This window comes from Aotus nancymaae, unplaced genomic scaffold, assembly GCF_030222135.1.
Source record: "Aotus nancymaae isolate 86718 unplaced genomic scaffold, 86718_ANA_hifiasm-v0.15.2.pri h1tg000030l, whole genome shotgun sequence".
Taxonomy (NCBI): Eukaryota; Metazoa; Chordata; class Mammalia; order Primates; family Aotidae; genus Aotus; species Aotus nancymaae.
In genome coordinates this window covers 2,190,975-2,218,621 of record NW_026988443.1, presented here as the reverse complement: position 1 = coordinate 2,218,621, position 27,647 = coordinate 2,190,975, and the positions used below count along the sequence as shown (strand labels likewise).

The window sequence follows — 27,647 nt, the reverse complement described above, 5'->3', positions numbered from 1 at the left end:
GGGCTAAATGCCCCAATCAAAAGACACAGACTGGCAAATTGGATAAAAAGCCAAAATCCATCGGTGTGCTGTATCCAGGAAACCCATCTCACATGCAAAGATACACATAGGCTCAAAATAAAGGGATGGAGGAAGATTTACCAAGCACATGGAGAGCAAAAAAAAGCAGGAGTTGCAATCCTAGTCTCTGATAAAATAGACTTTAAACCAACAAAGATCAAAAGAGACAAAGAAGGATATTACATAATGGTAAAAGGATCAATGCAACAAGAGAGTTTATGATCATAAATATATACGCACCCAATACAGGAGCACTCAGATACATAAAGCAAGTTCTTAATAACTTACAAAGAGACTCAGACTCCCACACAATAATAGTGGGAGACTTTAACATTCCACTTTCAATATTAGACAGATCAACGAGACAGAAAATTAACAAGGATATCCAGGACTTGAACGCTGACTTGGACAAAGCAACCTAATACACATTTACAGAACTCTGCACCCCAAATCCACAGAATATACATTCTTCTCAGCACCACATCACACCTACTCTAAAATTTACCACATAACTGGAAGTAAATCACTCCTCAGCAAAGGCAAATGAATGGAAATCATAACAAACAGTCTCTCAGACCACAGTGCAAACAAGTTAGAACTCAGAATTCAGAAACTAACTCAGAACTGCACAGCTTCATGGAAACTGAACAACTGGCTCTTGAATGTTGACTGGATAAACAATGAAATATAGGCAGAAATAAAGATGCTCTTCAAAACAGATGAGAACGAAGACACAACATACCAGAATCTCTGGGACACACTTAAAGCAGTGTCTAGAGGAAAATATATAGCAATAAATGCCCACATGAGAAGCAAGGAGAGATCTAAAATGGACACCCTATCATCAAAATTGAAAGAGCTAGAGGAGCAAGATCAAAAAAACTTAAAACCTAGCAGAAGACAAGAAATAACTAAGATCAGAGCAGAAATGAAGGAGACAGAGACACAAAAAAACCCTTCAAAAAATCAATAAATCCAGGAGCTGGTTTTTCAAAAAGATCAACAAAATAGACAGACCACTAGCCAGATTAATAAAAAAGAAAAGAGAGAAGAATCAAATAGATGCAATAAAAAATGATAAAGGTGATATCACCACAGATTCCACAGAAATACAAACCATAATCAGAGATTATTACAAACAACTCTATGCATATAAACTAGTAAACCTGGAAGAAATAGATAAATTCCTGGACACTTGTATCATCCCAAGCCTAAACCAGGAAGAAGTCGAAACCCTGAATAGACCAATAACAAGGGCTGAAGTAGAGGTAGCAATTAAGAGCCTACCCACCAAAAAAAGCCCAGGTCCAGATGGGTTCACAGCCGAATCCTACCAGGCATACAAAGAGGAGCTGGTACCACTCCTTCGGAAACTATTCCAAGTAATCCAAAAAGAGGGAATCCTTCCCAAATCATTTTATAAGACCAACATCATCCTGATACCAAAACCCGGCTGAGACTCAACAACAAAAGAAAACTTCAGGCCAATATCCATGATGAACATAGATGCAAAAATCTTCAATAAAATACTGGCAAACCGATTGCAACAGCACATCAAAAAGCTTATCCACCATGATCAAGTAGGCTTCATCCTGGGGATGCAAGGCTGCTTCAACATATGCAAGTCTATAAACGTAATTCACCACATAAACAGAATCAAAGACAAAAACCACATGATTATCTCAATAGATGCAGAGAAGGCCTTTGACAAAATTCAACAGCCCTTTATGCTAAAACTCTCAATAAGCTAGGTATCGACAGAACATATCTCAAAATAATAAAAGCTATTTATGACAAACCCACAGCCAATATCATACTGAACGGGCAAAACCTGGAAGCATTCCCTTTGAAATCTGGCACTAGATAAGGATGCCCTCCCTCACCACTCCTATTCAATATAGTATTGGAAGTTCTAGCCAGAGCAATCAGGCAAGAACAAGAAGTAAATCGTATTCAATTACAAAAGGAGGAAGTCAAATTGTCTCTATTTGCAGATGACATGATTGTATATTTACAAGACCCCATCATCTCAGCCCAAAATCTCCTGAAACTGATAAGCAACTTCAGCAAAGTCTCAGGATACAAAATCAATGTGCAAAAATCACAAGCATTTCTATACACCAATAAGAGACTTAAAGAGAGTCAAATCAAGAATGAACTGCCATTCACAATTGCTACAAAGAGAATAAAATACCTAGGAATACAACTAACAAAGGATGTAAAGTACCTCTTCAAGAAGAACTACAAACCACTGCTCAACGAAATAAGAGAGGACACAAACAGATGGAGAAACATTCCATGCTCATGGTTAGGAAGAATCGGTATCATGAAAATGGCCATACTACCCAAAGTAATTTACAGATTCAACGCTATCCCCATCAAGCTACCAATGACCTTCTTCATAGAACAGGAAAAAATCACCTTAAACTTCATATGGAACCAAAAGACAGCCCGCAAAGCCATGTCAATTCTAAGCAAAAAGAACAAAGCTGGAGGCATCATGCTACCTGACTTCAAACTATACTACAAGGCTACAGTAATCAAAACAGGATAGTACTGGTACCAAAACAGATATATAGACCATTGGAACAGAACAGAGGCCTCGGAGGCAATGCCACACATCAACAACCATCTGATCTTTGACAAACCTGACAAAAACACACAATGGGGAATGATTCCCTGTTCAATAAATGATGCTGGGAAAACTGGCTAGCCATGTGCAGAAAGCAGAAACTGGACCCCTTCCTGACACCTTACACTAAAATTAACTCCAGATGGATTAAAGACTTAAACATAAGACCTAGCACCATAAAAACCCTAGAAGAAAACCTAGGTAAAACCATTCAGGACATAGGCATAGGCAAGGACTTTATGACTAAAACACCAAAAGCATTGGCAACAAAAGCCAAAATAGACAAATGGGACCTAATCAAACTCCAGAGTTTCTGCACAGCAAAAGAAACAATCATTAGAGGGAATCGGCAACCAACAGAATTGGAAAAAATATTTGCAATCTACCCATCTGACAAAGGGCTAATATCCAGAATCTACAAAGAACTAAAATAGATTTACAAGAAAAAAAACCAACAAGCCCATTAAAAAGTGGGCAAAGGATATAAATAGACACTTTTCAAAAGAAGACATATATGAGGCCAACAAACATATGAAAAAATGCTCATCATCACTGGTCATTAGAGAAATGCAAATCAAAACTACACTGAGATACCATCTCACGCCAGTTAGAATGGCGATCATTAAAAAATCTGGAGACAACAGATGTTGTAGAGGATGTAGAGAAATAGGAACACTTTTATACTGTTGGTGGGAGTGTAAATTAGTTCAACCATTGTGGGAGACAGTGTGGCGATTCCTCAAGGACCTAGAAATTGAAATTTCATTTGACCCAGCAATCCCATTACTAGGTATATATCCAAACGATTATAAATCATTCTATTATAAGGACACATGCACACGAATGTTCACTGCAGCACTGTTTACAATAGCAAAGACTTGGAACCAACCCAAATGCCCATCAATGATAGACTAGACAGAGAAAATATAGCACATATACACCATGAAATACTATGCAGCCATCAAAAATGATGAGTTTGTGTCCTTTGTAGGAACATGGATGAACCTGGAAACCATCATTCTCAGCAAAGTGACACAAGAACAGAAAATCAAACACCGCATGTTCTCATTCATAGGCGGGTGTTGAACAATGAGAACACATGGACACAGGGAGGGGAGCATCACACACTGAAGTCTGTGGTGGGGAACTAGGGGAGGGACAGTTGGGGGATGGGAGTTGGGGATGGATAACACGGGGAGAAATGTCAGATATAGGTGATGGGGAGGAAGGCAGCAAACCACATTGCCATTTAGGTACCTATGCAACTCTACAGGGGAGAGTAAAGGAGTTCCTCATCAGTAACGGAACAAGGCTTAATAGATTATGAGTGTGTTCCAATAACAGAAGCAGGTTTCAAAACGTGGGTGATAAGAAACTTCTGTGAATTAAAAGAACTTGTTCTAACCCAATGCAAAGAAACTAAGAACCTTGAAAAAAGGTTTGACGAAATGTTAACGAGAATGGACAATTTAGAGAAGAATATAAGTGAATTCATGGAGCTGAAAAACACAACATGAGAACTTCACGAAGCATGCACAAGTTTAAACAGTTGAATTGATCAAGCAGAAGAAAGGATATCAGAAGTCGAGGACCAGCTCAGTGAAATGAAACGAGAAGACAAGATTGGAGAAAAAAGGATGAAAAGGAATGAGCAAAGTCTCCAGGAAATATGGGACTATGTGAAAAGACCTAATTTACGTTTGATAGGTGTACCTGAATGTGACGAAGAGAATGAATCCAAGTTGGAAAATACTCTTCAGGATATCATTCAGGAAAACTTTCCCAACCTGGCAAGGCAGGGTAATATTCAACTCCAGGTAATACAGAGAACACCACAAAGATATTCTTCAAGAAGACCAACCCCAAGGCACATAATCGCCAGATTTATTAGGGTTGAAATGAAGGAGAAAATACTAAGGGCAGCCAGAGAGAAAGGTCAGGTTACCCATAAAGGGAAGCCTATCAGACTTACAGCAGATCTCTCAGCAGAAACCCTACAAGCCAGAAAAGAGTGGGGACCAATATTTAACATCCTTAAAGAAAAGAACTTTCAACCCAGAATTTCCTATCCAGCCAAACTAAGCTTTATGAGCGAAGGAAAAATTAAATCTTTTGCGAACAAACAAGTACTTAGAGACTTCACCACCACCAGGCCTGCTTTACAAGAGCTTCTGAAAGAAGCACTATACATATAAAGGAACAACCAATATCAGCCTTTCCAAAAATATATCAATAAGCAAAGAGCATTAACACAACGAAAAATTTATACTAACTAATGGGCAAAACAGCCAGCTAGCATCAAATGCCAGTATTAAACCTATATATATATTCTAATTGGATAAAAAGCCAAAACCCATCGGTATGCTGCATCCAGACCCATCTCACATGCAACGATACACAAAGACTCAAAACAAAGAGAAGGAGGAAGATTTATCAACTAATCAGAGAGTAAAAATAAACAAAAAGCAGGAGATGCAATTCTCGTCTCTGATAAAGTAGACTTTAAAGCAACAAAGAGCAAAAGAGGCAAAGAAGGACATTATATAATGGCAAAAGGATCAATGTAACAAGAAGAGCTAACGATTTTATAGATCAACGAGACAGAAAATTAACAAGGACATCCAGGACTTGAACTCAGACCCGGAACAAGTAAACTTAATAAACATTTACAGAACTCTCCACTTCAAATACACAAAACATACATTACCACCTCACACCTATTCCAAAAGTGACTACATAATTGGAAGTAAATCACTCCTCAGTAATCGCATAGCATTTCATAGGTTTAAATGAAATATTGGTTGGCTGCTTGTTTATTATTTTCTTCCCTTATTCCTTCCTGTCTACATCAAGTATAATTATTGGTATAATAGAGGTTTTCAATACCCATTACTAAAGTGCATTCTAGCCTGGGCAAGAAAGCAATACTCCCATTCTCTCTCTCTTTCTCTTCCTTTTTCTTCCTCTTCTTCATTTTTTTTCTTTCTTTCTTTCAAAAAAAAAAAGAGATAAAAGCATACACAGTGCAAGGGAATTCTGGGTAAGATATACCATGATTAAGGCAAATGTTCTTATTTCTTATGTCCATTCAGCCTAGTGAATGCTGGCATTCCAAGAAGAATATGGCATCAAAATGTGACCAATCAATCAATCTCTTTAATCATAATTAACTTTTAAAAGAGAGAAACAATAGCCAAAAGCCCAGTAAGAATGAGTCTGATATGCTTATTGTACTATAAGGTAGTAAAAAAAGAACACATTCTATAAATCCCCTTCCTATCTTTCTTTTAAAATTGTGCTACAACCACTACAATACACAAAGGACTAACTCAGAAGCAGTTACATGTTCAACAATTTATAGGAAACTTGACATTCAAAGACTCTATAAATGAATAATTTGCTCACCAATTTTAAGCAAACTAAAAACCTTCCAGGGACTAATTCAAAGTAAAATTTGTAAGGAAACATACTGAGTATGTATTTGTTGCTGAAAACAAACAATATGCAAGGAGCCCATTCACTTAAAGGGGCTGAGGCCTTAGTATAATTTATTAAGGATGGATTCTAATAAAAACATACAGAAAGACACAAAAGTATCTTTTTACTCTTCAGAGGGGCACTATCATAAGCCCCACAGACAGGATGACAGTTCTCTGAAGTTGTCTGATATCCCTAGAGGAGAAATAGCATTCCCAAGCCTTTGTTACTGTGGTGAAAAAGTGCTCTAGGCATAGGTATAGGGGGTTTGCCATGGGTGTTATGAGTGTCTACCAGGTGATGGAGAGGTGACACCATGTTAGATGGCAAGAGATAATCCCAAAGGGATTCTGAGATGGAGTTTCCATATGAGATGCTTTGGGATCATTCCACTGAGCCTACAGGGGACTCAGCCATGGCTGAAAGGGTCCTCTCCTCCAGGGTGAACTTCTTCTGTGGGAGCACACGGCCTTTGCAAAACTCACTCTTTGCAAGAGTGAGTGAGAGTGTATGTGCATGTGCATGTGTGTGTGTTGGGAGAGGATGGAGGTTGTGTATGTGTGCACGCACGTGTGTGTGTATGTTGGGAGAGGATGGAGGTTATGTGTGCATGCATGTGTGTGTGTGTGTTTGTGTGTGTGTTGGGAGAGGACGTAGGTTCCTCCTATGGAAACTTGAGACTTGTGGAGTGTAAAAAGCACTCCCTAGAGGGAGCTGTTCTCCAAATGTTGTGAGAGAGGACCTCAAATTATCAAATACCACAGTGATAGTATTGAAGCTTTGCCCTTGAAAAACATCTTCACATTTTTTAGCCAGAATCACCATATCCAATGAGGATACCAAAGCAGGGATAGACATCCTGTTACCAACCAGGGAGCTGGAAAAGGGGTGGGGGAGCATAAACTCTGTATCACTCACACTAGTTCCAAATCCTGGTTCTTGGCCTGTGACCTTGGGAAAGTTTTCTAATTTTTCAGAATTTCAAGTAGCTTGTGTATAAACTTACAGTTTCTGTGAGGATTATATGAGATAACCCAAGGGGCAAGTGCCTAGAAAATGGGCCCACGGCAAACATTAGATCGCTTTCTCTGAACATAAGAAATGAGAACTTGCTTAAACCCAAGAGGTGGAGGTTGCAGTGAGCCGAGATGGTGCCACTGCACTCCAGCCTGGCAACAGAGTGAGACTACGATTAAAAAAAAAAAAAAAAAAAGGAGAACTCATTTGCTTGATATAGTCACTTAAGTTACTGGCAGAAATGGGAATAAAATTCAAGGATTTCCACTTGTAACACTCAAATTGGTGGTATCCAGAAAACTGAATTCAGTGGCAGGGTGGTTTTGCCTTAGGGGAGGTAGAAGATTTTCCATAGAGGAGTTACGCAGCAACTGTCTACCGTTTGTCCTTATCCCAGTAAACAGCATCATGGGCTCAGTGCATGTTCACTGGCTCACACATTTTGGAATGGCTGTTAACCTGGAAGAGAGACATCCACCCTGGACCTACAAAGAAGGGTTAGTCTTCAGGAAAATATTACTTCCTCTGCAAATATTGACCTTGAAAGTATGACAAAATATAATTTTGAATTATTCTTATGTTTTGCCTCCTAAACCAATTTTGATGCAGCAACAGGCAGGCAGGTTTATATTTTAGAAAGTTTTTTGTGTGGTTAACATAAGGTATCCTACAATATTACAAGGAAATGAAAAGTCTGCTCTAGAGTTCTCTGAACTTTTCATAGTATCTTAATATTAGGTTGGTGCAAAAGCAATTGTGGTTTTGGCCACTACTTTCAATGGCAAAAACCACGATTACTTTTGCACTGACACAATATAGCTACCATAGTACACAAGCGGCCAACTTAGAATCATCCCATTTTCTCGGTATTGTGATGAATAAAGGTGCAAAATCTCATTTATTCGATCTGTTAACTTGTGCCTATTCAAGTTTCTTACACTGTAAAATGCTAAATGGTACTGATCCTAGATTGGAGGCCTGGTAGAAACAGGACTAAAAAAAAAAAAAAAAATCTGGAGTCTGGCACATCATAGTTACTACATGAACTTGAACACAATGTGGATCTGAAATTGAAATCATGTATAAGAGATCTTAAAGGCCGTAAAGTTTTAGAAATAAACACAAAAGCCTGTTTCTGTGAGATAATGGCAATGGTACACCGAAGCAAAAACACACAGAAAGTACTTAAGACTGAAGAGTACTTAAGTATTTAAGTACTTAACACTGGAGTCCGGCAGACCTGGGTGTAAATCCCAGTTCTTCCATTTACTGGTAAAACAGCCCATGTACACTTTCAAATCTCAGTTTCTTTGCTGTAAAATGGTGGTTCTAGTACTTACTTCAAAGTTGTTACAGGAATTAAATCAGATAATATATGTGAAGAATTTTAACACATTGTTAGCATATAACAGATATTCAATAAACAGTATTTGTGGTTATATTGATGGAGCAAGAGGAGGAGGATGGTTTACTAGACTGATCTTTTGAGTGCAATGATCACATGTTATTTACACTTGTCTCCTCTTAGATTGTTACTGGAAACACTGTTAAGAGATGTACAATTGTAAGGCAACCTGTCATATACTCTGATATGATTAACTATACCTTTCCATTTATAACTCCTTGGAGAAAAGTGCTACATCTTTATATCTTCAGTATATATGACGGGACTTTCATACAAACAAGGCTCTGTTTAACTTGGTCATTTCCTGAGGGACATGACTTAAATCTTCTTTTATACTTAATTCCAATATCATATGGCATAAACCAAGTATGTTTATCAAAATTAAGAGTCATTTACTTCTCAAAGAGTACAGACACACTTTCTTTTTGTTTTCGTAAATTCCACATCACTAGCTCAAAGCAAACCACCTGACTCTGCTTATATACCATATGTTAAACAGTCCAGTATTTATTGAGCATCTCTGATGAACGAGACTGTAAGACAGATGGGAAGTAATACAAGATCTGGTTACTATCCTTAGCAGAAGGAAATTTCTTAAATAAATCACTCCTTAATAATAAAAAAAAAAATACCAGATTGCTTCCCAACTGCAATTGTCCCAGTGATTAGAACTGATCTTGTGAGACCCACATAAGAGTGAAATGTACATTATAAGTCAGGCAGGGACAGTATCAATACTCACAATGAAAATATAATGCCACAATTCCAGAATGAGTTTCAGGATGGTGAATAATTAAGGTTTCATAACAAATTTCTTCATGAGTAAATACTAAATCACATGCTGCCACCTGACATTTTTACTTTGGGTGACACAGTGTAAGGAAAAATGGTATGTTATTTCTCATGGAAGGCATTGAACATACAGAATAGCAGATATAAAAACAGAAAATGCTATTTTTAGAATAAATGAAATACCCATTCCCAGGAATAGAAGCGTCAGGTTAGAGATGAATTCAAGAAAGGGAATTACATGAGACTTGCAGAGGACCTAAATTAGCTTAAAATGCTGAATAAGCAGTAAAGGAAAAACTACTATAGACTGAAAAACACAGCAGTATAAAATCTTGGGAAACTGTTTACCTTCACTCGAAGGCTTTGTTTAAACCTCTGCAAGGATGGCTATCACTTGAAAAGGCTCCCCCAACTAGAACGCTTATCAGAAAGAATGTGCTCTGAAAGACTTACAACCTATACTTCTCAGTCTGTCTCAGATCAATGCCTGAGTCTGTGACAATAAAGTACTTTTGTACCATGTACGGAGATGGAGAATCACATTTCTTTTCATTTAGAGTTAACTCACAAGAAAGAATCATTTCTCTACCCTCATAAGGAGTCAAGAGGTTGGAGTTGAAAATATCAGGGCAAACAGACTGAACAAATTAGGATATAACTCAAAGTTCTTATAACTGATTCAGAATAGCTCCAAATTTTTGAAAGAAACTATTTTAAGGGAGAAGAATGAAGGTCAGATTCTAAGCAAGTAATTCATTTTCAATCAAAAGAAAGAAGAGACAAAGATAGGGAAATCTGACTAAAAAAATACTGTAGTTGAAATCAAGCAAATCACTTAAAAATAATAAGCTAAAGTAAATTTTAAAAATAATACCAGAAAATGTAACTGAGAAAGTAGAAATCTACAGAAGGTAACTGACACCAATTTGATATCTATTTTAAAGATACTTTTGCACACATATATTACATAGATACACGTAGGGTATTATTATTGTTCTTTTACAAAAAGTGGAACAATACTCTGCAACTTTTTTTACATTTAATTTTCTGGGACATTCATAAATGTCAGTATATAGAACTTTATCTTGTTCACTGTAATGGTAGCACAGCATTTTGTTATATGGCTAAAAACCAATTTATTCAAACTATCTCCTACTAATGAACATCTAGGTTGTTCCTAATGTTTCACTATTTTGAATAATGCTGAAATGAAGACTGCTGCAAAATATATCTTTATGTACTTGTGTGAGTACTGTAAACTCCTTGGATGAGAACTGATGAATTACTATGAATGCATATATTGCCAAACAGGCAATGCATTTTTTACCATGGAATTTTGAAGGAAAAATGGGTAATCACATTTTTAAAAAGTACTTCACATTTTCATGTAAAACTAGTAAAACGAAAATGACCTCAACCCAACAAGAAACATAAAAGGAAAAAAGTAATAAGAAAGCATGATAAATATAAAGTATAAAATGTAGAAATAGGCTGGCGACAGGATCCAAGATGGCCGATTAGGAGGAACTCGGGATTGCAGCTCTGAGAGAAGGCGCAGAGGGTGAGTGGACGCCGCATTTCCAGACGGATTTTTACTGCCCACAGAGCAGGAGATTCACAGGAGGAGGAGCCCCACGGGTCGCCAGCACCGCTGGTCTGACCGGCGCGGCTGCTTGGCCTATGCCCTGGGGTGGGGGGCAGCGGCTCCTTATGCAGATTGAGAGAGACTGAGTCCCCTCTGAGCCAGCAAGGGGAGCTGAAGCAGGAAGTCAAGCCAGGAGATTCCCGGGCAAGGGCGCACCACGAATCTCAGAACCGCTGCTTCGGCTGACGCAGCAGCTCACAGGGCAGGGGATTTTTACTGCCCACGGACCAGGAGATCCACAGATGGAGGAGCTCCATGGGTTGCCGGCGCTGCTGGTTGGACCGCAGCGGCCACTCGGCCAAGACCTGGGGCTGGGGGCAGCGGCTTCTTGTGCAGAGTGAACAAGACTGGGTCCCCTCTGGGCCAGCAAGGGGAGCTGAGGCAGGGAGTCAAGCCAAGAGATTCCCGGACAAAGAGGGCGCCACAGGAAGCACGGCTGAACCCGGGACGGTCCAGCTCTGTGGGGGAGGGGCGGCCTCCATTGGGAAACACCCTGCAGTTCCCCGGGCAATTTGCCATAACCAAGGTAACCCGCCACTACAGAGACTCCGTCAATACAGGGGCGGGCCAGCATAGCGGAAGCAGTTCTAACTACACCCATATAAACAGGACTGCAGGGAAGTTCACACGGAAGCTGGGCGGAGCCCACAGCAGCTCAGCGAAGCCTCTACAGACTGAGTGTGACTAGGCTGCCACCTTGTGGGCAGGGAAAACGGTAACAAGACAGCGGGAAATCATAAAGCCCTAACTCCCTGGGACAGAACACCTGGGGGGAAGAAAAGGGGGTTTATGAGTTCAGCTGCTGCAGACTTAAAATTACCAAAATCAGAAAGACAGCAACTACAAAGTCGATAGGTGGATAAATCCACAAAGATGGGAAGAAACCAGCGCAAAAAGGATGAAAACACCCAAAACCAGAACACCTCTCCTCCTACAAGGGAGCGCAACTCCTCACCAGCAAGGGAACAAGACTGGATGGAGAATGAGTGTGATGAAATGACAGAATCAGCTTTCAGAAAATGGATAATAAGAAACTTCCGTGAGCTAAAAGAACATGTTCTAACCCAATGCAAAGAAACCAAGAACCTTGAAAAAAGACTTGACGAAATGCTAATGAGAATGGACAACTTAGAGAGGAATATGAGTGAATTGATGGAGCTGAAAAACACAACACGAGAACTTCGCGAAGCATGCACAAGTTTCAACAGTCGAACTGACCAAGCAGAAGAAAGGATATCAGAGGTCGAAGATCAACTCAATGAAATAAAACGAGAAGGCAAGATTAGAGAAAACAAGGTAAAAAGGAATGAACAAAGTCAACAAGAATCATGGGACTATGTGAAAAGACCTAATCTACGTGTGATAGGTGTACCTGAATGTGACGAAGAGAATGCATCCAAGCTGGAAAATACTCTTCAGGATATTATCCAGGAAAACTTCCCCAACCTAACAAGGCAGGCCAATATTCAAGTCCAGGAAATACAGAGAACACCACAAAGATATTCCTCTAGAAGAGCAACCCCAAGGCACATAATCATCAGATTCACCAGGGTCGAAATGAAGGAGAAAATACTAAGGGCAGCCAGAGAGAAAGGTCAGGTTACCCACAAAGGGAAGCCCATCAGACTCACAACAGATCTCTCAGCAGAAACCCTACAGGCCAGAAGAGAGTGGGGGCCGATATTCAACATCCTTAAAGAAAAGAACTTTCAACCCAGAATTTCATATCCAGCCAAACTAAGCTTCATAAGTGAAGGAAAAATAAAATCCTTTGAGAACAAGCAAGTACTCAGAGATTTCATCACCACCAGACCAGCTTTACAAGAGCTCCTGAAGGAGGCACTACACATAGAAAAGAACAACCAGTACCAGCCACTCCAAAAACACACGAAATGGTAAAGAGCATCAACACAATGAAGAATCTGCATCAACCAATGGGCAAAACAGCCAGCTAGCATCAAAATGACAGGATCAAATTTACACTTAACAATATTAACCCTAAATGTAAACGGACTAAATGCCCCAATCAAAAGACACAGACTGGCAAATTGGATAAGAAGCCAAAACCCATCAGTGTGCTGTATCCAGGAAACCCACCTCACATGCAAGAAAGGATACACAAAGGCTCAAAATAAAGGGATGGAGGAAGATTTACCAAGCAAATGGAGAGCAAAAAAAAGCAGGAGCTGCAATTCTCATCTCTGATAAAATAGACTTTAAAGCAACAAAGATCAAAAGAGACAAAGAAGGACATTACATAATGGTAAAAGGATCAATGCAACAAGAAGAGCTAACGATCCTAAATATATACGTACCTAATACAGGAGCACCCAGATACATAAGGCAAGTTCTTAAAGACTTACAAAGAGACCTAGACTCCCACACAATAATAGTGGGAGACGTCAACACACCATTGTCAATATTAGACAGATCAACGAGACAGAAAATTAACAAGGATATCCAGGACTTGAACTCAGACCTGGAACAAGCAAACCTAATAGACATTTACAGAACTCTCCACCTCAAATCCACAGAATATACATTCTTCTCAGCACCACATCACACCTACTCTAAAATTTACCACATAATTGGAAGTAAGTCACTCCTCAGCAAATGCAAAAGAACGGAAACCATAACAAACAGTCTCTCAGACCACAGTGCAATCAAGTTAGAACTCAGAATTCAGAAGCCAACCCAGAACCGCACAGCCTCATGGAAAATGAACAACTTTCTCCTGAATGTTGACTGGATAAACAAAGAAATGAAGGCAGAAATAAAGATGTTCTTCGAAACCAACGAGAACGAAGACACCACATACCAGAATCTCTGGGATACATTTAAAGCAGTCTCTAGAGGAAAATATATAGCAATAAGTGCACACATGAGAAGAAAGGAGAGATCTAAAATTGACACTCCATCGTCAAAATTGAAAGAGCTAGAGGAGCAAGATCAAAAAAACTCAAAACCTAGCAGAAGACAAGAAATAACTAAGATCAAAGCAGAATTGAAGGAGATAGAGACACGAAAAACCCTAAAAAAAATCAGTAAATCCAGGAGCTGGTTCTTTGAAAAGATCAACAAAAGAGACCACTATCCAGACTAATAAAAAAGAAAAGAGAGAATAACCAAATAGATACAATAAAAAATGATAAAGAGGATATCACCACAGATTCCACAGAAATACAAACCATCATCAGAGATTATTACAAACAACTCTATGCACATAAACTAGAAAACCTGGAAGAAATGGATAAATTCCTGGACAGTTGCCTCTTCCCAAGCCTAAACCAGGAAGAAGTCGAAACCCTGAATAGACCAATTACAAGGTCTGAAGTCGAGGCAGCAATTAAGAGCCTACCACCCAAAAAAAGGCCAGGTCCAGATGGGTTCACAGCCGAATTCTACCAGACATACAAAGAGGAACTGGTACCATTCCTACTGAAACTATTCCAAGTAATCCAAAAAGAGGGAATCCTTCCCAAATCATTTTATGAGACCAACATCAACCTAATACCAAAACCCGGCAGAGCCTCAACAAGAAAAGAAAACTACAGGTCAATATCCATGATGAACATAGATGCAAAAATCTTCAATAAAATACTGGCAAGCCAATTGCAACAGCACATCAAAAAGCTTATCCACCATGATCAAGTAGGATTCATCCCGGGGAAGCTAGGCTGGTTCAATATACACAAGTCTATAAATGTAATTCACCACATAAACAGAACCAAAGACAAAGACCACATGATTATCTCAATTGATGCAGAGAAGGCCTTCGACACAATTCAGCAGCTCTTTAGGCTAAAAACTCTCAATAAACTAGGTATCGATGGAACGTATCTCAAAATAATAAAAGCTATTTATGACAAACCCACAGCCAATATCATACTGAATGGGCAAAAACTGGAAGCATTCCCTTTGAAATCGGGCACTAGACAAGGATGCCCTCTCTCACCACTCCTATTCAATATAGTACTGGAAGTTCTAGCCAGAGCAATCAGGCAAGAAAAAGAAATAAAGGGTATTCAATTAGGAAAGGAGGAAGTCAAATTGTCTCTATTTGCAGACGACATGATTGTATATCTAGAAGACCCCTCGTCTCAGCCCAAAATCTCCTGAAACTGATAAGCAACTTCAGCAAAGTCTCAGGATACAAAATCAATGTGCAAAAATCACAAGCATTCCTATACACCAATAACAGACTTAAAGAGAACCAAATCAAGAATGAACTGCCATTCACAATTGCTACAAAGAGAATAAAATACCTAGGAATACAACTAACAAGGAACGTAAAGGACCTCTTCAAGGAGAACTACAAACCACTGCTCAACGAAATAAGAGAGGACACAAACAGATGGAGAAACATTCCACGTTCATGGTTAGGAAGAATTAATATCGTGAAAATGGCCATACTGCCCAAAGTAATTTACAGATTCAACGCTATCCCCATCAAGCTACCAATGACCTTCTTCACAGAACTGGAAAAAACCATCTTAAACTTCATATGGAACCAAAAGAGAGCCCGCATAGCCAAGTCAATTCTAAGCAAAAAGAACAAAGCGGGAGGCATCACACTATTGGACATCAAACTATCCTACAAAGCTACAGTAATCAAAACAGCATGGTACTGGTACCAAAACAGAGATATAGACCAATGGAACAGAACAGAGGCGTCGGAGGCGACACAACATATCTACAACCATCCAATCTTTGACAAACCTGATAAAAACAAGCAATGGGGAAAGGATTCCCTGTTCAATAAGTGGTGTTGGGAAAACTGGCTAGCCATATGCAGAAAGCAGAAACTCGACCCCTTCCTGACACCTTACACTAAAATTGACTCCAGATGGATTAAAGACTTAAACTCATAAGACCTAACACCATAAAAACACTAGAAGGAAACCTAGGGAAAACCATTCAGGACATAGGCGTAGGCAAAGACTTTATGACCAAAACACCAAAAGCATTGGCAACAAAAGCCAAAATAGACAAATGGGACATAATCAAACTCCACAGCTTCTGCACGGCAAAAGAAACAGTCAATAGAGTGAATCGGCAACCAACAGAATGGGAAAAAATTTTTGCAGCCTACCCGTCTGACAAAGGGCTGATATCCAGAATTTACGACGAGCTAAAACAGATTTACAAGAAAAAAACAAACAAGCCCATTCAAAAATGGGCGAAGGATATGAACAGATACTTTACAAAAGAAGACATACATGAGGCCAACAAGCATATGAAAAAATGCTCATCATCACTGGTCATTAGAGAAATGCAAGTCAAAACTACATTGAGATACCATCTCACGCCAGTTAGAATGGCGATCATTCAAAAATCTGGAGACAACAGATGCTGGAGAGGATGTGGAGAAATAGGAACACTTTGACACTGTTGGTGGGAGTGTAAATTAGTTCAACCATTGTGGAAGACAGTGTGGAGATTCCTCAAGGACCTAGAAATAGAAATTCCATTTGACCCAGCAATCCCATTACTGGGCATATATCCAAAGGATTATAAATCGTTCTACTATAAGGATACATGCACACAGTTTACAATAGCAAATACCTGGAACCAACCCAAATGCCCATCGATGATAGACTGGACAGGAAAAATGTGGCACATATACCCCATGGAATATTATGCAGCCATTAAAAACGATGAGTTTGCGTCCTTCGTAGGGACATGGATGAACCTGGAAACCATCATTCTCAGCAAACTGACACAAGAACACAAAATCAAACACCACATGTTCTCACTCATAGGCGGGTGTTGAACAATGAAAACACATGGACACAGGGAGTGGAGCACTATACACTGGGGTCTGTTGGGGGGGAGTGGGGGGGACGGCAGGGGGGTGGGGAGTTGGGGAGGGATAGCATGGAGAGAAATGCCAGATATAGGTGAAGGGGTGGAAGGCAGCAAATCACACTGCCACGTATGCACCTATGCAACAACCTTGCATGTTTTTCACGTGTACCCCAAAACCTAAAATGCAATAAAAAAAAAATGTAGAAATAGGTCAAAATGTAAAAGAAAGGGAAAAAATACGAAATAAATATTCTATTAAAAGATAACATTGTGTATACAGTTAGTACAACTGTACTGTATAATAAAAATGGTTAAGATGATAAATTTTGTTATATACTTCTTATATTCTCAGATTATAATAAATACATTATAGTGCTGAATATAAAAACATGTATATACACATACAAAATTATAAAAGAACATTGAATGCAAAGGGATGGAAGGCAATATACCAAGCTAATCATCACGGATGAGGAAGGTATGGCAGTAATATTTGACAAACATGAAATTCAACTGTTTTTGTATGCATGGTAACAGTATCATGTTTCATGTTTTGAAAAAGTTCTTATGTTTTTCAGATATAAATTTAAGTATTTACAGAAGAGAAGATATGGATTTGCCTCACAAAACTGACAGGGGACTATGGGGGCAGGTGGGTAATAGATGGGGGTATGGGTGAAGTAAGACAGACCAGATGATAATATTGTTGATAGCATGGGCACACAAGTCTTTATTATACTAGTCTCTGTATTTTTATAAATGTTTGAGGTTTAAAAAAAGTTGAAAAGTAATCAATGACATGAAGATATATTGGTAAAAGTTATGAACAGACATGGATAAAACCAAAGTTTTAAACTACATAAAGTGGCCAGGTAGGGTGGCTCACACCTGTAATCCCAGAACTGTGGGAGGCTGAGGCAGGTGGATTACTTGAAGTAAGGAGTTTGAGACCAGCCTGGCCAACATGGTGAAACTCTATCTCTACTAAAAACACAAAAATTAGCTGAGTGTGGTGGCACATGTTTGTAATCTCAGTCACTTGGGAAGGTAGGTGGGAGAAATGCTTGAACCTGGGAGGTAGTGGTTGCAGTGAGTCGGGATCGCACCACTGCACTCTAATAACTATATAAAGCAAAACTGATAAAAATAAAAATGCAAAGAGAAATTGATAGAATCACAATTATAATGAGAAATTAAGACTTTTATCAGCAGTCAATGATCAAATACACAGATAATAAAGATATTAAAATTCCAGTTTTACAGCTAGCAAGCTACATATACTTATTCCACACTCATACATATACATGTATGTTTGCACCCAACAAACAGAGAATGTATATTCTTTTCAAACACTTGAGAAACACCCTCCAAAGTTGGCCACGTCAGAATACTCTAGAAGCTTAGATATCATTGGGCTCTTTTACAATCAGGACATACTCACATGATACCTGTACAATCAAAAATTTATTTTAAAAAGACACATTTATATTTCCTTAGCTTGTCATAGGCTTTTAAAACATATCTCATTTAATTGTCATATAAAACAAAGAAACTGGTATTAAAGTGAGGCTAGAGAGGTTCAGTCATTTATCCAAGGTTACTGAGATGACAATGGCAGTCAGAACTTGACCTCAGTTCTGCTGAATTCCAGCGCCTGGTTAATTTTTCCTACACCATGCTGCTTTGTAAAATTATTATGAAGATTCAAGATCATCAGAGCCTTATTTTCAATTTCTTCTCCAAAACCAATATTAAAATTCAATAATTAGATTTTGGTAGAAAATGGGTATAGAATATTCTTAAAAGGACATTTTTAACTGAATGTGTCCTCCTGACAGTTTTACTGAAAATTATTCTCTTAAGGCTTATCTATTTTATTTATAGGAATTTTTGCAAGGACTGTGCTTACTGTTTTACATGATACAGGTGTTGAAATTCCTGGGGTTTGATATTACCAGACAACAGAGTTACTTCACTATGTCTAACTCAAGAGTAAAATAAACATAATGATTCTTTCAGGCCAGTGGCATTTATTTTTCATACCCCTAGATATTGCCTGCATGGCTTAGGGGACAGGTGCACTTTGCTGAATACTCACCAGACACCAGGAACACTGCTTCACTTGGAGAGGCCAGGTCTGTTAGAGGACACCTTGAACAATTCTCTTTATGTAAATGCAAAGGACTTCACTCACCCAATTCGTATTTTCAGCATGCCACTGAATAACTCAGGGTTGTTGGAGATGATCCAGCCAATATGGATGACCAGTTCTTGCTGAATGACTGCTTCCCTCTCGTCATGGGTGTTACACTTATAATAGATGATGTTTTTAATCACTCTTGGAGACAAAGGATTAGAGATAACTTCTTCTTCATGCCCAAAGGCACCCAGAGTTACCTACGAGTGGCAGAATATTATTGTAAAATTCTCCTAGCTACTAAAAGATAAAAATAAAAAAATTCAAGGCTCAGGATGACTGGCAGGCTGAAATTACTCTATATAAGCTAGGGAATTAGGTAGAATAACTGTTCCTGGTATTTATTAAAATGGCTTTCAAAGCATGACTCCCACTGGAATTCATGATGGTTCACAGTCTAGTCTAAAATATAAAGGCAGGTGAGGGTTCCAGTTAGGGGAGTGGAGGCGAGTGAATAAAAGCCGGGAAGAATATAAATAACTATGAAGTTAAAATTATTCTGAATGACTTTAGTACTAGAAACTCCCCAGAGAAGCCAGAATAGGTTGAAGAGTTTTACTTTATTGCATAGTCTACACAATTTGGTATTTGAGAGATACGCTTTTTGATTCTTTTAGTTTCTCAGGCAGAACCTTTTGCCTCAACAACACCATAACCTTTCAAAGGCAGGTGTGAGGTCACCAGGTTCCTGTGTAGCCCTCATTTTTCCAGACACAATGCAAGGTGCCTGGCGAGGGTTAAAATACGTGGTGACAGATCTCTCACCTGTGGAGGGGAAGGAACAGGCTGCCCACAGCCTGGGACAGGAGAGAGTACAGAGCAAAATGACCAAGAAAACTCCAAGCAGAATGCTGCTGAAACTGGCAAGGGGAATAGGCTGGTCTCTCTCTCTCTTCTACCCCTGGCATTCTGCTCCCAGAGGACTCTGCAGGCCGCCCTTCCCCCTGAGTACCCCTTTCCATCTCTTTTCCATGTACAGTGCACAATTAGAAAAGGCAGTAAAAAAGAATAGCATATCAAAGGACACAGAGATGAGGAGAGAGAGCAGAACATGGAGTCTATTTCCTCAATTTTGTCATGGAGTGAAAACCGTGAACTGCTGGTTTATTGTATCACAAGTGGCACGAACCAGTTAGTCTGAGTGTGAATACTTTTATTAAGATGTCAGCATATAAAGAAGGAAACAAACAGAAGGCACATCATTGCCTCTGGAAACAATGATGACTAAGCCATGGTTTCATTCCACAGAGCTTGAGGTGATCTGAATGTGCTTGGTAGAAACAGTATCACTTCAGTGCTTAGGGTGGCTTTTCAAAAATGCGCAAGTACAAACTCTGAATGCTCCATTCTCATTTCTTTTTTGTAGAGAGGTAAGATGCGGTCAAGGAATGGACTTCATGCTTCTGGTAATGAAGCTGAGCTACTGGTCTCCGAGTCTTGCCCAGCTCTGTGAGTGACTGTCACCCTGGGAGACACGCTAGTGTGATGAGCAATAGTCCAGGCACAACCTTACAGCAGGCTCTGAGGCTTCCAGGATGTGAGAGCGGTATCTCAGGACCACAGGCCACAAGCCCCCTTTAAACATTGTGTAGAATGGACAGGACCAACCGTAGCCCACCCTTTCTCCCAGTGCCAGGTGCTGATGACCTCGAAGACCTCCAAAAACTTCTGAATGCTCATATGCAGTAGAATTAACTCTTTTCAGATATGCTACAAGGATCTAAAATCCAAGGAAAAATATCTTCTCAAAGCCTGTTTAACTTTCTTTCAGAGATGGGTTGGTCCAGGGCCAAAATACAAGACTATGGCTGGAGGTGAGAATTCTGGTGAGAAAAGGCACTAGGTAAGTTACTTCCTGTATTTTGGTCTGTTTTAGTTCACAAACAGGGATACAAATTCTCTCTCTCAATAATTTGGAGAAAATAACATATACGAAGTGATTTAACTTTTTCTTAGGAGTTTTTGTATATTTTCTTTTTAATTTTTTTAAATGACAGGGTATTGCTCTATTGCCCAGGCTGGAGTGTAGTGGTATGATCATGGCTCACTACAGCCTCTAATTCTTGGGCTCAAGTAATCCTTCTACCTCAGCTTCCCAAGACCCAATGCATGTGCCACCAGGTCCAGCTTTTCTTTTTTTTTTTTTGCAGAGATGGGGTCTTGTTATGTGCTCAGGCTGGTCTCGAACTCCTGGCCTCAACCAGTCCACCTGCCTTGGCCCCCAAAGTGATTGGATTACAAGTGTGAGCCACCATGCCCAGCAGGAATCTTGTATTAGTACAATTTTTTTAATTATCAAATATTACAGGAAACAATAAATAGCTTATTATTCTAACATTTAAAAAGCTAAATGTGAGGATGAATTATTTTAATCTTAATGAATTAAGAGTCCTGAAATATGATCAATGGGTTGATTGATTCCACTGAAGAGCATTAAAGTAAAGTACTTCATATCACTAAAGCTTATTATATCCCCAGATTAACTTTCAGGAAAACACAATAAAGCACATATATTCCCAGAGAAGAGATAGTAAGTGGACAGGTTTTCATTCTAATCAAAGGATGATTCAGCCAGGTAAATTAGAGCTAATAGAAAACAAAACAGAAAATGAGCAGCCACACCCCACATGCACAGGCTCAATTCGACCCACATTCACCAAGTGCCTTTTCTAAGCAAGGCCCCATGCTGGGCACACTGGGATGTGTACTGGACAAGACCCAGGCTCCGACCCCTGGGGGCTCACAGTCTACCATGAGGTAAGAGATACACATTCAAATGAACTGGTACAGAAGGCAGATTGTGAGAAGTGTCACAGACCTATTTTGAGAATCCAGAGGACAGAGAGACCATTGCTAACTGGAGATGACTCCATAAGGAGGAGGTGACAGAATTGGCCCTGGTGAATGGGGAGGAGCTGGGGTTAGAGATGGCCTGTGGCAGGGGATCTGGGGAGCAGCACTGGCGTGCAGAGACCCTAGCTAGGTATAAACACCATGCTTCCTAAAGGGAGGAGATCTCATGTGGAGTACAAGGGAAGATATGCCCTTCACTCTTCACCTACCTCTGCTCTGCCTATCTGAAACCTGTCTGGAGTACTTCAGTAGTTATTGGTCCGTTTTCTACAATAGCATCTGCATTGATCTCAAGTTAACAGAGGAGTTGAAGATCACAGCTCTAAGGTGCAGCAGGAAAAGGGGAAGGCCCATTTAACATCTTTACGACTAGATTTTGCTTAGGGAAGGTGACTTTTGTAGAAATGCCTGAGTGCTTATTAATCTGTTTGTGAGAAGCCTATGACTCTGAGGCCTGCCAGACTGAAAATTAAGGGTCCTACCCAGAAATATTTGCAACTTTGATCAAATAAGTGTCTGAAAAGCAAATACTTACCTGTTTTCCCTGCACTAAAACATTAGTAATGGATGGGGCCAGGCTGTCCACTACTTTACTTAAAAGACTTGCTGCACGGCGAACAACCGACCTGGGGGCAAAGAAGAGAGCAGGCCAGATGTTCACAAATCTAAAAGATGAGGAATGCATGGGGCCCTGATTGGGTAGTCTTTAAAATATACACGGTTGAATCCTCACATAATCATTTGGAGGAAATACCCCAAGACATTGAACCTAACAGCTGAAACTTCCCAGACTGCAGGACCATTCAGTATTAAGGAAGGATCCCTCAACCTCATCCCTGCCACCAAGCTGTGACAAAAACATTATTGGTGACACTATCAATTTAAAAAGCAAAAAAAGAAAACCTAATGATTACTTTGATTAGGAAGGGAGGGTGTATAGGAGAGATTAAGGGGGTATTCTAATTTTGCATTTACAAGTTCATTACTAAGTCTGTCACTGGCATATGTGACCTATTCATATAACCACTTTAAATCATGTTTCTTGTGGTACCTAGATAACCGAATCCTGTATTAGAGGACTCACTTAGTACTGAATTTTAGAAAGTGCTACAATGAAATACCAGTATTTCTTTTTCCTGATAAAGCCATAATGTTGGGGGAAGGAATTCACACTGCTATTTTTATATTACTGAAAAAGTCCTAGAACGTAGGGAGAACAGATTTTTTTTTTAAAGTACAGCACATGCAATACATAGACATTTTTTCCCTCAAAAGTAAAAATTCACGTGGAACTTTTAGATACAGAAAGTAAAACGAAAATGTAGGTTTGAAACTGGCTGCAATCTTTATGTATTTCAGGATATCCACAGAAGCTGACGTACAAAAAGCTTCTATATTCCTTAATCTCAACATAGATGACTAACAGAAAATTAAGTCAATAACTAATAAAGTTAGTGAAACAAACACTTCCTACTTCTAGAGAAGCTTTCACCCACACACTATAAGACCAAAAGACAACGTTTAACCCTCAGAGTGCAAATAAGCCCACACATTTCAAGCAGCTTGGGTTTTCAAATTCTGTGCATGTTACCTGTTTCCCATGTACCAGAAAAGTAGTAATGTGTGGGGCTATAGAGGAAGAAAATTTCTGGGTAAATGCAGCCCCGTAGCGCACCGCCAACCTGAGTGTGTCAGTGGAAAGCCATAAAAGGGAAAATAGAGTAAATACAACTTCCAAGAGTTCTTCCAGACATAACAGTTAGCATTCTAAATGTTTGCTAGTTAATGATTTATCTGAAATGCATACAGTGTAATACATAAAGCAAGAACAGGTTTGCTAATCAAAATTAAGACTGCAGACCACATTTGAGACTTACTGGCTAAGAAAGTTTACCAGAACGATCACCTATTGGCTTGCATGTCTTACTGTACTGAGAATTTACAGTGAAAATTTGGAAGATTTAACTATAGGATTATTACATTATTTCTTCTGAGGAGGAATGGTATATTTACAATAAAAATAGAGTTGAAATATTCTAAGAGATTGTTCTGTCTAATCCCCTTATTTTAGGGATTAGAAACCTGAGGGTCATTGAGGTTAAGGGAGTTTCTTATGACATTCTTGAGACTTTTTTTTAAAAAAGTAGATAACGTGTTATTAAAAACAATGTGTGCGTGTTTATATGTATCTATATATACACTCTTACTTTCAAAATTTATTAGATTCTGCTAGTAAAACTGTTAGAATTACATCAAAATGCAAAGGGCCATGCATTTAGGCATTCCTATCCCACTGTGAATTTAAACAATTTTATTTAAAATTTCATTGATTTAAACTTTCCCACTTTTTTTTTTTTCAGTCTCTGGGAAGAGACTACCTCTGCAGAACAAATTGGTTATTTTTCATGAAGCAACTACAATTACTGGGATTCATTCAACTTAGGTGACAAGAGAATAGCCTTGTAAGTATATTATTTTTGCTTATGATTAGATGAATCATTGGTCTCTTTTCATGGCCTTCTATAATAGCAGAACAGGCTTCCTGAATTAAAAAACAGAACCTAAAGCACCTTGCAGGGGCAGAGGAGGTGTAGAGTAGGAAAAATTCTTAGCATATCATTCCAGTGAATACTCTTCAGGTTCAATCCCTATAGTATCTTTGTTATCAGAATTTTGGGTGGAGGCAGTGATGGGGAGAGACATGTTACATAGGCACATTCTTAGAAAATGCTATAACCTTGGAGGTTAAAAGTAAAAATTAGTATGAATAACCATCTTTAAGATTAGTCCATTTTCTTTAGGCTATCGAATATGACAACACAAAAATAAAACATAGCAACAAGAACACTAATACAAACCAAAGTTTTTTGCTGCCAGCTCTTCTATAGATTCTCTCAATGTGATCAGAAACGGTACCTAGACATTGGATAATAGAGTCTTTGTTGAACAAAGCTTTTAATTAAATACATAACATTTATTCCTCTTAAAAGAAGTACTCAAATATTCACTGTGTTTCCTTAGAGTTGATACATCGATCCATTAATGTTCTAAACTGACATATTTAAATATGTAACTCAAATATATAGAGTGTGACTATCCCCAGCACATGACACCATTTAGTCTGAATATATAATTTTGGTATTTTATTTCTCAAAACTCAACAGTTTCCTAATTAATATGCAATCTAAACTTTTAACAAATACAAATGTGATTTTAATTTACTGCAGAAAAGAGGAAAACAGAATATAGTAAAATAATTAGCAATTGAACAAATATTGTAGACTCTGAATATACATGACTCTTCATTTATTTGTTCAACAAAACTTTACTGAGGCCTTGTTATGTACATGGGGCTATGATCATTCCAACATATACTACAGCTCAAAAGACACCAGTGGGTTTCATTGTTTGGCCACTGATTTTGTCAGTAAAATCACAATGTGACAGGAAAGAGCACCAAAAAGAAAACAAAGATAAAGAACAAGATCTTTCACATTTTACTCTGAACTTTAGCCTTTTAACAGATTTGATCAAATTATATTCAGATTCTGTAGATGTGTATGATTTTCAATATTTCACATAAAGTTTTATAGATTTAAAACATTTAAAGTCTTTTGAATATTTAAGTAAAAGATGAATATTATTCTCAAGTTTATAAAAATGGTTTTAAAAAATCATTCCCTTAGCATTTTCGTTATAAACTATTTTATATAAATTTTGTTTTATTTAAAAGCATTACTAAAACAGCATGCTGAATTCTAGGTTTCTAATGAAATGTTTGATTTTTTGAAATCCTATTGTTTTAGCTAAAGTGCAAATTTCAATGAATGTCCTAAATGTAACTGAGAATCTGCTTATACTTACAGTTTTAACACTAATTAGAAACACGAAAGATTCTGTTTGAAATTTGCTATAAGTTCTTTGGCTTTTACCAAGCTAAGAAATTGAAAACTATTCAATTCCCATGTATAATACTCAAGAAGGTTATCTCTTAGCTACAATAATGCCAAAACTAAGTAGATCTCATTTGAATAACTATGCTTGGTTAATTACCAGAACTATATGTATTATTAATTCCACTGCTGTTTTTCAGTTCTAACCATATGAACACACACCTCTTAACAGAGTATTTTCAAATGAGCCAAATATTTTGAATAGCTAGACATTAAGTACTTGAACTGTATTCTATATTATTCTGTATTAACAAAATGTCAGAAGTGGACCATAGTGGATAACTTAAAGATTCCTTACATAGTGACTCCACATGCAAATGTGAATTTGGGGGATAACTGGGTTTCATCCTTAATGCAGAGTGGACACAGACATAATTAGAAATGATTTACTTTTATTAACCATCTTCAGAGCACAATTCTATTAAATGCCACATTCCATTCCCAATGGCTGCTGCAGATCATGAGAGAGCTAATTTTTATAGACTTAACAATTCAATGTTATTCTTGAAAAATTAGAGAAGATAAAACTGGAAACAGAAACTGTCAATAAACAACTATGGAATTCATCAGAAGTTAACAGTCACAGGCAGAATCCAAGCTCTAATACTGTTCAGACAATCAGAGAAACAATCAAGCATCACTGCATGAAAGCCATTTAGGGGTTCATACATCAGTTTCCTCTACTCTAGGGGGTATGAATGAACATTTTCCATTCAAAAGTGAAAAAAAATGTTTAATGAAGAGAGAAATAACTTGTAATATTTCAGTGGGTATTTTATGCATATTTGATATATGTTCAAGGCTAGAGAGGTCCTGTTATTTAAAATGTTCTCCCAGACATGCACTCTTACCTTCCTTTGTGATGAAATTGGGGCCTTCTCTTTTGAGCAGTATACCCAGCAGGATGGCTTGGCTAGCCAGACAACTGCAGTCCTGAAAATATAAATCACAGTGAGGAACTAGAATGAAATGGGTACAGAAGTTACCACAAAGGGTAACTAATCACAAAACTACATGATGCAGAGAAGAAATACTTTACTATGGAACTGAGGAAAGATAAAATATCATTGATACGATATCAAGCACAAGATGATATTATACAATGATTCATATTTATCTTAGATGTCTTAGAGATAGAGGGTAGACAAGTAACAAGCTGGCTTCCTAGCATGGTAGGATTTAATAATCAAATTTGCCAGAAAACAAGATAAATAATGAACAGAAAATATTTTACCTACAAGCATTAATATTGATTTTGTCACTCTCTGAGAGACTTAGCTAGGTCATTTAACCACTCCCTTCTTGATTCTTCTTATTGGTAAATGGGAGTCCATGTCGCTACCAAACTGTTATGAAGAGATGGATGACAAAAGGGGACTTGTTTAGAGTGTTTATTACATGTTAGGGCACTGTGCTATGTGCTTTATGCCATATTATATCTTATTCATGTTTATTTGGATCTATACAATATCAATCAACAAGAATTTGTCATGTCTGGAAGGATATATATTTGGTCTACATGCTCAAATTTGTATGGCCCAAACAAAATATCACAGTGTTTATAGCTCTACTGTGAGAATTTTGTTTCCTTGAATCAGTACTACACCCTATCCCACCCTTACTCTTCTGAAACATAAGTAACTTAGGAAAGATAAATATTCATTTGCTAAAATATTTGTATGGATGCAGTGAAAGGATTGCTTTACTCAGTGACAGCACAGACCTAAAGCAAGCATTAGACCTTAACACTGGGGCAGGGGACAAGACAGGGGCGGAAAGGGAGGAAGAGGGCATTGAAAGAGAAATCT

General features: G+C 38.4%; 1 protein-coding gene across 4 annotated transcripts in view; it reads right to left on the bottom strand.

The window, feature by feature from the left end:
- PHKB (phosphorylase kinase regulatory subunit beta) overlaps positions 1 to 27,647 on the bottom strand; it is a 250,538-nt gene that overhangs the window by 21,740 nt on the left and 201,151 nt on the right. For 3 of the 4 annotated variants that reach the window (XM_064382996.1, XM_064382998.1, XM_064382999.1), the window contains 4 exons: positions 26,691 to 26,772; positions 24,745 to 24,802; positions 22,422 to 22,512; positions 19,031 to 19,233 (listed from right to left, as the gene is read on the bottom strand). In XM_064382996.1, coding sequence (XP_064239066.1) covers positions 19,031 to 19,233; positions 22,422 to 22,512; positions 24,745 to 24,802; positions 26,691 to 26,772 — 434 coding nt within the window. Of the gene's footprint in view, positions 1 to 19,030; positions 19,234 to 22,421; positions 22,513 to 23,477; positions 23,569 to 24,744; positions 24,803 to 26,690; positions 26,773 to 27,647 lie in introns of all 4 variants that reach the window. The other variant, XM_064382997.1, reaches the window with a different exon arrangement.